Below are 14,262 nucleotides of genomic sequence, written 5' to 3'. Positions count from 1 at the left end.
GGAGCAATATATAAAGTATAAAATTTAAAACACAAAAAATATATCTCCAAACAAAAGCAAATGCACCCAAAAAGGCTTTTAAGCATAGTAAAAGAAAGGAGAGGTATAGTAAGAGAAAAACAGGGGGCTGGAGGGTGGGTAACCAGGACTGCAACAGTGAATACACTCGAACATCTACATTTATGGAAAGTGTACACAACTGTACTATGTTCTTTGTGTTTCACTGTTGCAGTCATTACATTTGGGTAGAATCCCAAAGCTATGGGTGGGAGGATGGAGTTATACTATAAGGCCCTGCAGAACAGCAGTGGCAAAGCCAGCTCTGGACTTAGAGAAGAGAGGTAAATGGTAATGTTTGGTGAACGTATGAACTGAACTCCAGGTAGCAGCTTCTAGAATGTCTCTGGTAGGAACCCCTCTGAGAAAGGCTGCAGAAGTAGATGCAGCCCTGGTGGAATGAGACCCGAACCCCTTGGGGATAGGTTTAACATGGTGCATATAGCAGAAATGAATGCAATGGCTTATCCATTTGGAAACAGTCTGCTTTGAAATAGCCTTTCCCACTGCCCCTGCCAGCAAATGCCACCAATAGTTGTTCAGATTTTCTTAGAGATTTTGTCCTGTTTAAGTAGAATCTAAGTTGAATGCAGAATCAGCTCATCCTTGTTCTGCGGATTGGGGAAGAAAGTTGGTAGATGAATGATCTGATTAAAAGCCACACTGGATACCACCTTATGCATGAAAGATGGACTGGTCCTGAGAGCCACTCTGTCCGGATGAAAAATAATGAAAGGCTCCACTGCTATAAAGAGCCTGTAATTCTGAAATCCTTCTATCTGAAGTGACTGCTAAAAGGAAAGCTGTTTTCCAGGAGAGAAGTTTTAGGTCTACAGTAACAGCTGGCTCAAAAGGAGGGAGAGTGAGTTTTTCCATAACAAAATTGAGGTCCCATGCCGGAGCTGGTGCTCTCCTGGGAGGTCTTAAATTTTTGGCCCCCCTGAGATACTGCTTTAGCCGAGGATGAGAGAAGAGGGGAGGTTCTGTGTTGTAATGAGCTGAAATGGCAGAGGCATGGATTTTTATGGAAGAAAAAGATAGGCCCTTGTGAAGCATCTCAGTTAAGTATTGCAGAATCTGAGGAATAGTGGGCGTTGCTGTGCTTATTCCTTGTGATTGGTTCCAGGCACAGAATTTTTTCCATTTGTCAGCATAAGATTTTCTAGTACTAGGCCTTCTAGCCTCCAAAATGACATCCATCACTGGTTTGCTGAGGGATGCCAAGGGTGAAATTAGTTGATTAGCCATGCTGCAAGATTCAAAGTTTGGAGATGAGTGTGCAGAATTTGGTAGTTCTGCTGAGACAGTAGGTAAGGTGTCTGAGGCAGGTGCCATGGAGGAAGGTGTGACACATTGCACAGGAGTGGGTATCAGTGTTGGCGAGGCCAGTCTGGAGCAATCAGAATCATTTTTGATTTCTCCTGCTTGACTTTTAGTAGTACTTTGGAGAGCAGAGGCAGAGGGGGAAAAGCATAGACTGATAGGTTTTTCCAGTTGAATGATACAGCATCCACTTTCCAAAGTTTTTTGTGATGAATTCTTGTGCAGAATTTGTCCAACTGATAGTTCTGGGGTGAGGCAAAAAGATCTATGTCTGGGTTCCCCCATTTGCATGTCAACATGCTGAAAACTTGTGGTTCCAATTTCCATTTGTGTGGGTCCGTAAGATTTCTGCTTAGTTTGTCTGCCAGAGTATTTAGCTTTCCTGGCAGGAATTGAGCCTGCAGTTGTATCTGATAGGTCAAGGCCATGTTCCACAATGCCATGGCTAGTCTGCAAAGGGGGAACGAATGTGTACCCCCCTGCTTGTTTATGTACCACATAACTGTGGTGTTGTCTGTCTTTATCATTAGTTGTCCTGGATGAAGGTAGTCCTTGAAGGCTATCAGAGCATTCTGCACAGCTAGCTTCTCGTTCTGATTGATATGTAGGTGCATTTGATTTGGGCTCCATTTGCCCTGAATGCACTTCCCTGCCAGATAAGCCCCCCAAGCATAGTCTGATGCATCTTTTGTTGGGGTTTGGGTGGCAGGGGGTGGAGTGAATGGCAGTCCCTTATTTTGGTGGCAGGCCTCTGCCCACCATAGGAACTCTAGTTGCAGGCAAGGTATAATAGGAATCATTGTTTCCAGGCTGTGACAATGTTGACTCCATAAACTTTTTAAGTACCACTGAAGTTTCCTCATATGCAGTCTTGCATATGGAATTAGAAGAATGCAGGAGGCCATGAACCCCAAGGCCTGCAGAATTTGTCTTGCAGATAGCTGTTTTTTGTGGCCACCTGTTTGAAGTAAGTCATCAATTGAATTTGCTTTTCTGGCATAAGGTAAGTCATTTGGGCAGTTGTATTCAAGCTTGCACCCAGGAATGTAATTTTTTGAGTGGGTACCAGTTGTGATTTCTTTTCGTTTATGGTGTACCCTAGACAAATTAGAACCCTTTTTACAAATGCCAGATGCTTTAGAAGAATGTCATTGTTTTCTGCCTGAATTAGACAATCATCCAGGTATGGATATATTTGAATATTTCTTTGCCTGCAAAATGCAATTACTGGTGCCAGGCACTTTGTGAAGACCCTGGGCGCAGTAGATAAGCCAAAGGGCAGTGCAGAGAACTGGTAATGCAAGTAGCCTGCTTTGAAGCGGAGGTATCTTCTGCAAGATTCCCTGATTGGGATATGTAGGTAAGCCTCTTTTAAGTCTAGAGTTACCAACCAGGCATCTTTGCCTAGCATAGGTAGTAACTGTTGAAGAGTCAGCATCTTAAATTTTGGAATGTCCAGAAATGTGTTTAGAGTGGATAAGTCCAGAATTGGATGCCATGATTCGTCTTTTCTGGGTACCAGGAAAAGTCTGGAATAGAAACCTTGTCCCTTTTCCTCTTCTGGTACTGGTTGAATAGCCCCCATGTTCATGAGAGACAGAACTTGTTTCTGGGCCTCTGCCCACTGATTTGGGGGCAGATCTGGCCATCCGTTTGGGACTGGCAATGTCTGGAAGTGAAATCTGTATCCCTGGGATACTATAATTAAAACCCATTTGTCTTGGGTAATAAGTTGCCAGTTTCGTGCATGAAGTGCTAGTTTTCCCCCCAAAGGGGCAGCTAAGAGGTAAGTGCTTGGTGATTGTAGAGGGAAGTCATTGAGGCTGTTTACCATAGGGAGGTGCCTTGCTGCTTCCAGATTTGGAGGTGGAGGCACCCCATTGTTTTGTAATAAAAGTTCCTTGTGACTGAAACCTGGAGCCTTTGGAATGTCTTGATTTGACTTGAGCGGCTCTTGTGGGGACTGGAAAGGACCAGTTCTTAGTAGGCCAGTGCCTACTAAATCTTGGAGGTTGCACTTGTAGGTTCATAGGTTGGTACTAGGCTATCAGCCCTAGGGCCTATACAAGCCTAGCCATAACAATTCCCTGGCTATTTCTTCCCACATTATTTACTTTCCTGGACCCCTGTCTAGCAGGGCGACTGACGTGATCCCTGGGGTGAATTTCCTTTCTCCCATTGTAAGAAATATTTCACAGTTTGCATAGATTTAGCTTTATTTTCCATCTTTTTTAACACTTCTTCAGCCTTATCACCAAAGAGATGGTCCTGTTGTAAAGCAGCATCCAACAATTTTGCTTTAACATGGTCAGGCAGAGTTTGCTCTTTGAGCCAAGCATGCCTTCTTAGCACAAATCCAGTTACAGCAGCCCTGCAAGAGACCTCCAAGGAATCAAAACCACATTGCAAAGTATGTTTTCCAACTTGTTCAGCTGAATGCAATAAATCCTGCAATTCTTTATTTTCCACACAGTCAGAGATTAACATGATTTTCTGTTTACGTAGTCCCATGATATGCTGTTGATGTTTAAGCATATGAAATTGACAGTTTAAAGCCCTGATTGCCAAGGTTGCAGACGTGTAAACCTTCTTACCTTATCTATCCACCGCCCTGGAATCTCTATCAGAAGGGGTAGGAATTTTGGAAGTAGAGGCCTTAATGCCACTGGGACCCTGAGAAATGGTTTCAGGATCAGCAATAGGGTTTTTAAAAGGAATTTGTGGGAGTCAGGAACCCTGTAGTATCTGTCTGGCATACAAGCAGAGAATCAGGAGTCATACTAGATTCTGAAAAAACATCATCAACAATGTCTAGAACAGGAGGTATAGGAAAGGCTTAAGCTGAGGAAGTAGAAGAAAATCCCGAAGTCTCTTTTCAGATTCAGAGAAATCCTGACTTTCCCAGTGGAAATGTTTCCTTAAGGCATGTAAAGTTTCCCCAAAAGAAAAATCCTTAGGTGGGGGAGAGGAAGAAGGAATGGAATCCTCTGCATCAGAGTCCTCATAAGTAGGAATAGACAAATCCTGTTCATTAGAAGAGTCAGAAGAAATAGAATCCTGTTCAGAAGATTCATAATCAATGTCTTGCCTAGGCCTCTTAGAAGGAGGGGGTTGGCTACCCCTGATCAGAGTAATTAAATCCTCAGCCATTTTGATCACTTGTTTTTTAGGCATAGGGGCCTGCACATGTGGCCCAGTGGTCATTTTTTTTGGACATAGATTTAGATTTTGGCCTTAGTTTTGAAGATGGCGTCGGTCTAATATACAAATCTGTACACCTGAAAACACCCTCAGAAGCCGGTGCCTGCACAGCGGCTCTGGGCCCATCTAAGGTAGAGACATCCGCGGGTTCCATAATTGAAGCATCTCGCGGCATACCGGACTCCGAATGGGTCTCAGTAGAGGCCTGCGAATCAGACGTAGCGGGTATCAGGGGCTGCGAAAGCGCCTCACTGAGTACCGCCGAACCAGCGACTGGCTTAGGAGAAGCGTTGTCGGTTTTGGACCTCGACGGTCTATCACTGTCTTTTTCTTTGCATTTTTTTAGGTATTCTGGTAGTCGGATTGCTAACCGACGACATTTCTGGATAGTTAAATCTTGAGCCAAAATATTTAGAAGCAAAAATATACCGATGTTTAATCGTGCGTTGATTAAATTTAGCACAAAACTGACAGCAAGGCACGTTGTGGTCAGGGCCTAGGCAAGGAATACAGTACAAATGAAAATCCTTATGAGGTATTTGCTTCTCACAAGTAATGTAATTATTAACTTTTACTGACATTGGTAAGGAGCAAGAAAAAGTTTCCCCAACGGGGTACTTAGCTTTTAGTTGAAGACTTCGGTTCTGAAACTCGAAAACGAAAATTTCAGGAGTTGGCCGACTGGCACTTCTGAATTGCTTCTGCTTCAGGCACCGCGCGGTAAGAAAGACTGGGGTAATGGCGTCAGCTGCATGTTTTATACCTCTGATGACCTGACGTCATGGAAGAAGGGACAGCAACCGATGCAGGACCCAAGACTTTGTTAATCAGGCCAACTGAGGGCAACCTGCCAGCAGATTACCCAAATTTAATGACTGCAACAGTGAAACATGAAGAACATCCATATTTATGGGAACATGATAAAATTAAGTATTTAGGAGTATGTATTACAAATTACTCTGTTGTGGAAGCTAAGGATATGTGGGAAGAGACTAAACAGAAGATAATACAAAAATTGAGAAACAAGAAGCTTTGTTATATGGATACTAAGATACAAGCAATTCAAATGTTTTTAGTCCCTTTAGTCTTATGCACAAGTCAGGCATATTTGTATCAACCAGAGTAGAAGCTGTGGATAGCAATTAAAAAAGTGTTGAAGGGTCTAGTGGAATAAGCTAATTCTTCCAATTGAACAAGGTGGACAAGGACTACCCAATTTGAGGGGGTATTTTAGAGCAAAACAGTTAAGGTTCTTATACATAGTACAAGCATAAAACTGTAATTCAAAGTGGAAAGGTATAATGATGATACAGGGGGAAGCTCAAGTAATAAGGGGAGATTGGGATTTTGGATGCAGACTCTTAAGGAGGGCAACAAAAATTATACAGAACATTATATTCATAAAATAGCAGGGAATATTCTAAGAACTATACCAGCACACGACTGGAGAAAAGAGATTCTGCTGAAAGGGATGACTGTGGTTAGGGATACAGATAATAGGCAAGAGGGGGCTGGAATTTATTGGAGAAAACTGGCAAAGGAACCAAAGCATTGGAAGCAAATAACTAGAAAGGGAAAGGTAACAGAATGGGAAGAAGCCAAGAATTTATTTGGACTGCAGGCTAGAGATTGCCTTCTCTATCACGGATTGATATCAGAATATAAGCAAACAGAAAGAAATAGGGGGCTTTTAAATGAAAGACCAGCACTGGTAGAATTTTTAATACAATCTAGAACAGCATCTGCCTTTAAAAAAAGGCATAATTAGTACAGCATATAAAATGTTGCATGATAATTATAAGAATCAATCAGAGGAGCTTAGAAAGGATTGGGAAGACAGACTGGATAAGCAATTCACAAACAGATAATTGGGGGATATATGTGAATCTCCCAAATATGCAACAAAGTCTAGAAGATCTAGGATCTTTGCCTGGAAGTGTTTACATAGGTATTTTTATACCACAAGTAGACTCCAAGGAATTTTTCCTCAGGTGGATAGCAAATGTTGGAGGTGTGATGGTCAGGAAAAAGGTGGCTGAGAACATATTTTTTGGGAGTGTAGTGAGGTGGCAGACTTTAGGGATTCCCTGTGGACCGCTGTGTCGTAGATGCTGGGTGAGTGGATTGGATTGACTGGGCAGATGATTTTTTTGAGCTATGATACAGAATCGGAATTGCCTAGACATAATAAACTCTTGCTGAGTCTAAATATGGTGGCTGCCAAAAAAGCAATTACTAGAAAATGGAAATCAAAGTCTAGACCAACTTTACTAGAAGTAATGAATATAGTAACAGAGATAAAACTACTGGAATTGGGATCTTTAGAAAAGCAAAGGAGCAAACTACATAGGAAAAAAATGGGAATTGTGGGAACAATATATGCAGAGAAGAAACAAAGCTTAAGAGGCAGGATTTGAATGAGCCATATGATGCTTAACTGACAATGACTGGATAGACTAGAAGTGAAGTATAACGTTTACAACTACAGTTGTTTCAATGGTGTCTGTGATGTATAATACTTGCAACTAAAGTGGTGTTAATGTTGTTTGTTTTTTATTTATATAAATTTAAGATTAGTAAATTATCATGTATGACATAGGCAAAGACATTTATTAGAAAAAAAAGGAGAGACAGAGACATTAATTGCTGGGCCATCATTTCCTGGTCAGTGAAGAAATGAATCTGGATTTCAATCATTGAACATTCCTCTCTCTCACACAGTTATTCAATTTTCATGGCAGCATAACAAAGACTTTGGAATAAACTAATTCTTATGGCATATTGCATTAATCAAATGTACAGATTCCTCTTGTGAAAATATTTTTTTACCACTCAAATTCAGGTGAGTAAAGAGACAATATCTAATTTCTTCTGTCAAACATAATAACTTTATTCAAAGTACATCAATGTATTTCATTTCTGTTCTTCCTCTATTCTGTGTGAACACCTGCTTCTCAATGATTAGGAGACTAAATTCCTGTTTAGTTCAACTATGTGTAGAACACACAACATGAATCAGAACATGGCAAACAGTCCCTTGGAGTTGCAGTATAAGACCAATCAGAAATTATATTTGCATTACAAAAACATTAACAGATCTTTAAAATGGCTTTGCAACTCTTACTACACAGCTAAATTAAAGGTAGAAAAACACTCACCAGTAACATTAGGAGGACTTTTACTGTTCTGCATCTTCATGCTGTTGGATGAAGGAGGTAAACGACGTGTACTGGTACAGGATGGACTCATGCCTACACAATCAGGGTAATAAGCAGATAGTAATGGGGCTGCTGGGCTATCTTTAAGTAATGGAGGGATGATAAGCATTGAGTGCCACCAGTGGTCTGAAACTTCTGCAACTCTCTGTAATATAAATAACAGGTTTAAACATTTTGAAAACTTACTTACAATAACAGCAGATTTATTTGACAAAGAGATGTTTGAAACACTGCTCATTACATCTGCAGTCTAGTCACTAAAGCATGATTTCAACCTGTTTGAGGGTTACCACATATGATGGGAATGCCAGTCTTACACTGCTACTCCAATGGCCCCAGGTGACGTGTTCTGACTAAGGTCAACATTACCCATATTATTCTTAATTTACATAGCAAGAAATAACATATGGAAAGAAATGCAATTACTTATTATTGTAGCAGTGTAAACACGCCACGATTACATTGTTACTCATTATTTTCATATGAGATGGATGCCTTTGAAATGGATTTTTTTACAAGAAACATCTTTATTAAATCAGCATGTATGACACAGGCAGTCTAACATTTACATAAATAAAAATAAACCATACAGTCACAATCTCAATTGCAAACATTATACATTACAAACCATGCTAACAACTGTAGCTGCAAAAATGCACATCATTTATAATATATCCAGTCATTGTCAGTCAACCATTACATAGATCATTCAATTCCTGCCTTCTTTTAAACCTCATTCTTCCTCTGCATGTACTGATCCCACACTTATTTTTTCCTAGGCAATTTGCTCCTACCCTTTTCCAAAGATCCCAAGTCCAGTTGTTTTATCTCTGTTATTATCTCTGCTACTTCTAGTAAAGTTAGTTTAGACTTTTAGACTTTGATTTCCATTTTCTAGTAATGGCTTTTTTGGCAGCCATCGTAATTACACTCAGCAAGGCCTTACTATGTCTAGGCAATTCGGATTCTGTATCATAGTTAAAAAAAAAAATAATTTCCTTAGTTACACCAATTTGCTCACCCAGCATCTCTGACAGAGCAGTCTGCAGGGAATCTTTGCAATCTGCTAAGTCATTACACTCCCAGAAAATAAGTTCCTAGTTACCTCTTTCTTCCCCATCACACCACCAACATTTGCTGTCTACCGGAGGAAAAATTCTTTGGAGTCTACTTGGGGTATAAAAATACCTATGTAAATAATTCCAAGCAAAGAGCCTAAATTTTCTCTACACTTTATTACATATTTGGGAGATACACATATATCCCCCATTGTCTCTTTGTGAAATGCTTACCCAGTCCCACTTTATTTGTAACTTCCTCTTATTGATCCTTATAGTTATCATGCAATATTTTATAAGCTCTACTAATTATTCCTTTGTTAATGCAACTTCTGTTCTACATTCTACTAAAATCTCTACCACTGCTGGTATTTTGTTTAGGAACCCCCTATTTCTTTCTCTATGCCTATACTCTGATATCCATCCTTGATAGGGAAGGCAATCTCTAACCTGCAGTCCAAATACATTCTTGGCATCTTCCCATTCTATTATCTTTCCCTCTCTAGTTCTTTGCTCCCAGTACCTTGTTCCTTTACCATTTTTCTCCAATAAATTCCAGCCCACTCCTGCCTATTGTCTGTATCCCTAATTGCAGTTATCCCTATCGGCAGAATTTCATTTGTCCATTCCCATGTTGGCTTAGTTCTTAGGATACATTTTGCTACTGTATGAATATAATAATAATCTGTACGATTTCGGTTATTATCCTTAAAGGCCTGTATCCTAAATCCCAGTCTCTCCTTGTTTCATGAACTTCCCCCTGTTTCATCATCACCTCTTTCCACTTTGAATTATAGCTTTCTGCTTGTGCTGTGTATAGGAGCCTTACCTGTGATGCTCTGAAATACTCCTTCAAATCATGTAATCCCAATCTGCTGTGTTCTACTGGAAAAATAAGCTTCTCCCACTTGATTCTTGCCATCTCCCCCTCCCAAATAAAATCATTCAGCTCTTTATTAATTCTTATCCACAAGTTCTACTCTGACTGATAAAAAAAATGTGCCTGACCTGTGTACAAGACTAAAGGGACTAAAAACATTTTAACTGCGTGTACCTTACCACCAATATCCATATAAGAGAGCTTCAACTTTCTCAGTTTCTGTATTATCTTTTGTTTAGTCTCTTCCCACATATCCTTAGCTGCCATATTGGAATCATTTTTAATCCATACTCCTAAATATTTCATCACAACCCCGTAAGTATGAATATTGCTGAATCAATTCTTATTTGGGTACACAGTTTACCACTATTGCCTTTGTTTTAGCTTCATTAATTTTGCATCCTGATAAGATTTGAAACTGCTGCAATATGTTCCACAGCAATGTAATTTCCCTTTCAGCTTTGCCAGGTATAAAATAATGTCATCTGCAAATACAGCCAGCTTTTCATGACTACAATACCAAATTATATCCTTGAATTTGAGTCCCTTGTTTTATTTGCCAAAGGTTCTAAATATATTGCAAATCACAAAGGACAGAGAGGACACCTGTGCCTAGTTCATCTTCTCAAGCAGAGAAACCGCCTACTTTAATTTTCGCCTCTGATCCCTTATATATCCTCTTAATCAACCTTATAATTTTAATCAGGGAATGCAAATGGTTCCATTGTTTTGCTCATAAAGTCCCATCTTACTCTGTTAAATGCTTTCTCTGCATCAAGACCCCAAAACAGTGGTGTTTTCTTACATTTTGCTTCCTTCTGGATCATCAGTGTTCTGCTAATTTTGTCAAATGTTTGCCTCCCCTCCACAAAACCACACTGATCCATATCCATCAATTTTGGTAATACTTTTGCCATTCTTTCAGCCATTCTAGACAAACACTATAATCATGGTTTAGTATTGATATGGGCCTATATGAAGCTGGATCTGATGGATCTTTACCCTCTTTAGGTATTACAGCTACCACTGCTTTCTTCCAGAATGTCAGTACTTCTCTTCCTCTTACAATACTGATATTTCAGTTTTTTTCCCCTCCCAGCTTCCAAATTTCCACAGGAATACCATTTATTCCTGGGGACTTTCCTGCAAATTAGTTATGCATCACCATTTTTATCTCTTCTTCTGTCCTAACTGTTAGCAATTGAACCTCCTCTCCTTCTACCCATGGCATATTTAATTCTTCCATAAGCATTTCCATTTGTACCTTTTCTTGATTTCCATATTTTCCATACTTCTCTGCTCTACAAAGACTTTCATTAAGCTTCCAAAATATATGTAATACTTCTACAGGATCCCATTGTTATTTTTCTTGTTATAGTCTCCCTAAGCTTGTTGACAGTCCTTTCTATTTTCTGTTGCTCAAGTCATTGTGCTAAAAGTTTTTGTCTCTAGAGTTATCAAAAAAAAAAAAAAAAACAGTTGCTTAACAATAATCTTTCTACATTCATGCATACTATCAAGGTAATCCTTTACTTTCAAAATAAAGCACTTAGGAACCAGCAGAACAAAGCCACCATCACAGCGTAGAAAGGAGCAAAAAAGTCTCTTTTATTTAATGTTGCAAAGACACCACATTTTCAATAAAACAGACTTTTTTGCTCCTTTCTACGCTGTGTTGGTGGCTTCATTCTGCTGGTTCCTAGGTGCTTTATTTTGGATGTTTATTGGTCGTGTTTAAAGCACTATTCTCTTTTATTTCTTTAATCCTTTATTTTCTATTTAGCATTCTGCAGTTGTTTTTGTGGGGTTCCCCTTATTTTGCAAAACTAACATTTCTCAGTCCCACTAAATAATTTTTGTTACTTCTTAACCATACCTCCCTTTCTTTTATTTCCACCCTATTTTTATATTCCACTTTAATTTTACCCCACATTGTTCGAGTTGTGGATCAGTATACTAGTACAGAGGGATAGATTAAAGCAAACCAAATTGCAGTAGAAAATCACAGTGGTTTGCGAGTCCCTTTCTAATTTGCTGGGTACTGATCAAATGGAGCAGTGTTTGAATGATATCAAAAATAAATTAGCAACTTTGAGAAAGAACTACTAAATACAAAAAAACATAAATTACATCGTGATTTAAAAGACTATAACAATGGTCTTGTGTCTTCCTGAAGAGCCAATAAGAAACTATGTCAAAGGGTTGTCCCACCTTCTGAACAGGAAAAGGCTTCACGGCAATATGGTGGCTCTAGCATTGGCTCAGAGGTGTCGAACGAGTGAATAGTGATTCTCCAGCGTTGCCAACAGCCCAGGACCCGCAGTATATGAATAAAACCTTTCAGAAAGGAAAAAGGTCAAACAACTTGGACAATAACTTCAACAAGAGAAATAGAACTGCACCAGAACCCTATGAGAGATAGATGCACGAGGAGCAACAATTTGAGCAACCCAAGTACAAACGAGTCAGATGGAATTGATGCTGCTGTCATTTTGCAGAATAATTTTTCTGTTGCTGAAAATAATTTTATTGATTCCAAACAATATAGTATTAATTTGTTGAGCTATGATTTGAATGTACACAAAATTGAAGTGCTTAATCGCGGTCTGAAATTCATACCTACAGTTATGCCTTGACTATATACGATAAAAAAAGATATGTTTTGTTTAACACGTAAATTGCATCTTGTAAATTTTTTTTAAACAGAATGAAGGGAATGTTACTGGTCCGGATCATGATTTGTCTTTTCAAAGTGTATCAGATGATTTCTCTGATTTTGAAAATGGTGAAATTGTGAATGCTTATTGTAATTTAGATACATAGAAGGTGGTTTGTAAAAGTCAATTTATTGCACTGTTTATACATGAGGGTATTCAACACTTTTCCTCTAGGATTAAGTTTGCCTTAGAATCATTACACAAAGAGTTTGATAAGAATAGAAATAAAATTATATATAATTTAACAAAACAGGAATGGAAAGCGTTACAAAATGTAAGCATGAATAAACAACTTATTTTTTTAAACCAGCAGACAAAGGGAATAAAGTTGTTATAATGCATGTTACATAGGTATGTGAAAATGTGCTATGAGCATCTGAATGATGGTACTACTTATGGAAAAAGTGATATAAAAGTATATCAGAATGCCATTGAAAAATATAGAGACCTTTTGAATAAAGGACTTAGACTGGGGAATTTTACAACAGATGATGTTAATATTAAGTTTAAAGTTGAAGGTTATGAACTAGCCAAATTTTGTCTGCCTAAGGTTCATAAGAACATCTATAACCCCCCTGGCTATTCCGTAGTGTCAGCATGTAATTATTTTCTGAACACAAGTATTTTTTTACATAACTTTCTTTTACCTTTTGTGAGTAAACAAAGCTCATTTATTAAAGACAACTTTGCTTTTTTACAAAGAGTCTTGCCTATACAATGGTCAGAAGATATGTATTGGTTAACTATTTATGTTAAGAGTCTGTACAGAAGCATTTAACACCAACATGGAATGGAAGCTTTAAGAGTAGCTTTGGGTGACAGTCCATTAACATATTATATAATCAAATTGGTAGAATTTTGTTTAAAAAATAATTACTTTTAATTTGATGGACAACTGTTTCACCGATTGAAATGTACAGCAATGTGGGCAGTTTTTGCCCCCATGTATGCGAACATCATGATGGGATTATTTGAAATGGATCATCTCTACCAGAATGATTTTTTTTAAAAAGCATGTAATAAAATATTATAGGTTCACAGATGAGCTTATTTTTGTGTGTAGAGTGGGCAGGGAAAGGGTTGAATGTTTTATGAAAGACCTTCAGTGTAATAGATTTTCTTTACAATTTGATGGTATGCAGTTAGCTAGAACAGTCACCTTTTTGGACATTCACTTGGAAGGGGGTTCTAATGTACCAAGTAAAGTACACAGGAAATTTGAAGATGATGCACACTTTTTAGATGCTCGTAGTTGTCATCCCCCTCACCTTTTGATGGCTTTGCCTATGGCGAACATTTAATGGTGAAGAGAATATGCAATAATAGTAGTGAATTGGATAATGAATTACAAAAAACAGCAGAATTATTTATAAAGAAAGGCTATGGTAGACATACAGCCAGTATGTCATTGGAGAAAGTTAAAACGAATATTAATAATCATACAACAAACGTGGAAAATAATAAAGCTATCAGATCTACTTCAAATGCTGATGGCAATCTTAGAAAAATATATGTAGTCACCATCTATGACCTCTTATCAGGGGAAGTAAAATAGATAATTCGTTATTATTGGGATTTCTTATTGAAGTTCAAAGAGTTTTCAGATAAGTTATATAAAGTTCCAATATTCTCATATTTCAAGGGTAGAAGCATCAAGGATATTCTGGTGCATACTGGATCTTCTTTTCCAGATTGTCATACGAGTAGAAATCCTGGTCTAGTAGGTTCTTTCCCTTGTTGTAGATGCATTCTGTATCAATATGTAAGTAGGACATTTACGCATATTAATGGGTTGCACTTAAAGCTAA

General features: G+C 38.4%; 1 protein-coding gene across 1 annotated transcript in view; it reads right to left on the bottom strand.

Annotated features, from left to right (window-relative positions):
• Positions 1–14,262, bottom strand: part of KDM1B (lysine demethylase 1B) — a 1,151,880-nt gene that overhangs the window by 716,952 nt on the left and 420,666 nt on the right. Inside the window, exon 8 of the mRNA XM_044065274.1 lies at positions 7,740–7,944. Coding sequence (XP_043921209.1) covers positions 7,740–7,944 — 205 coding nt within the window. The remainder of the gene's footprint in view (positions 1–7,739; positions 7,945–14,262) is intronic.

This window comes from Protopterus annectens, chromosome 3.part0 (assembly GCF_019279795.1).
Source record: "Protopterus annectens isolate FY-2018-M chromosome 3.part0, PAN1.0, whole genome shotgun sequence".
NCBI classification, from domain to species: Eukaryota; Metazoa; Chordata; order Ceratodontiformes; family Protopteridae; genus Protopterus; species Protopterus annectens.
This window is presented reverse-complemented; position numbering and strand designations above follow the sequence as displayed.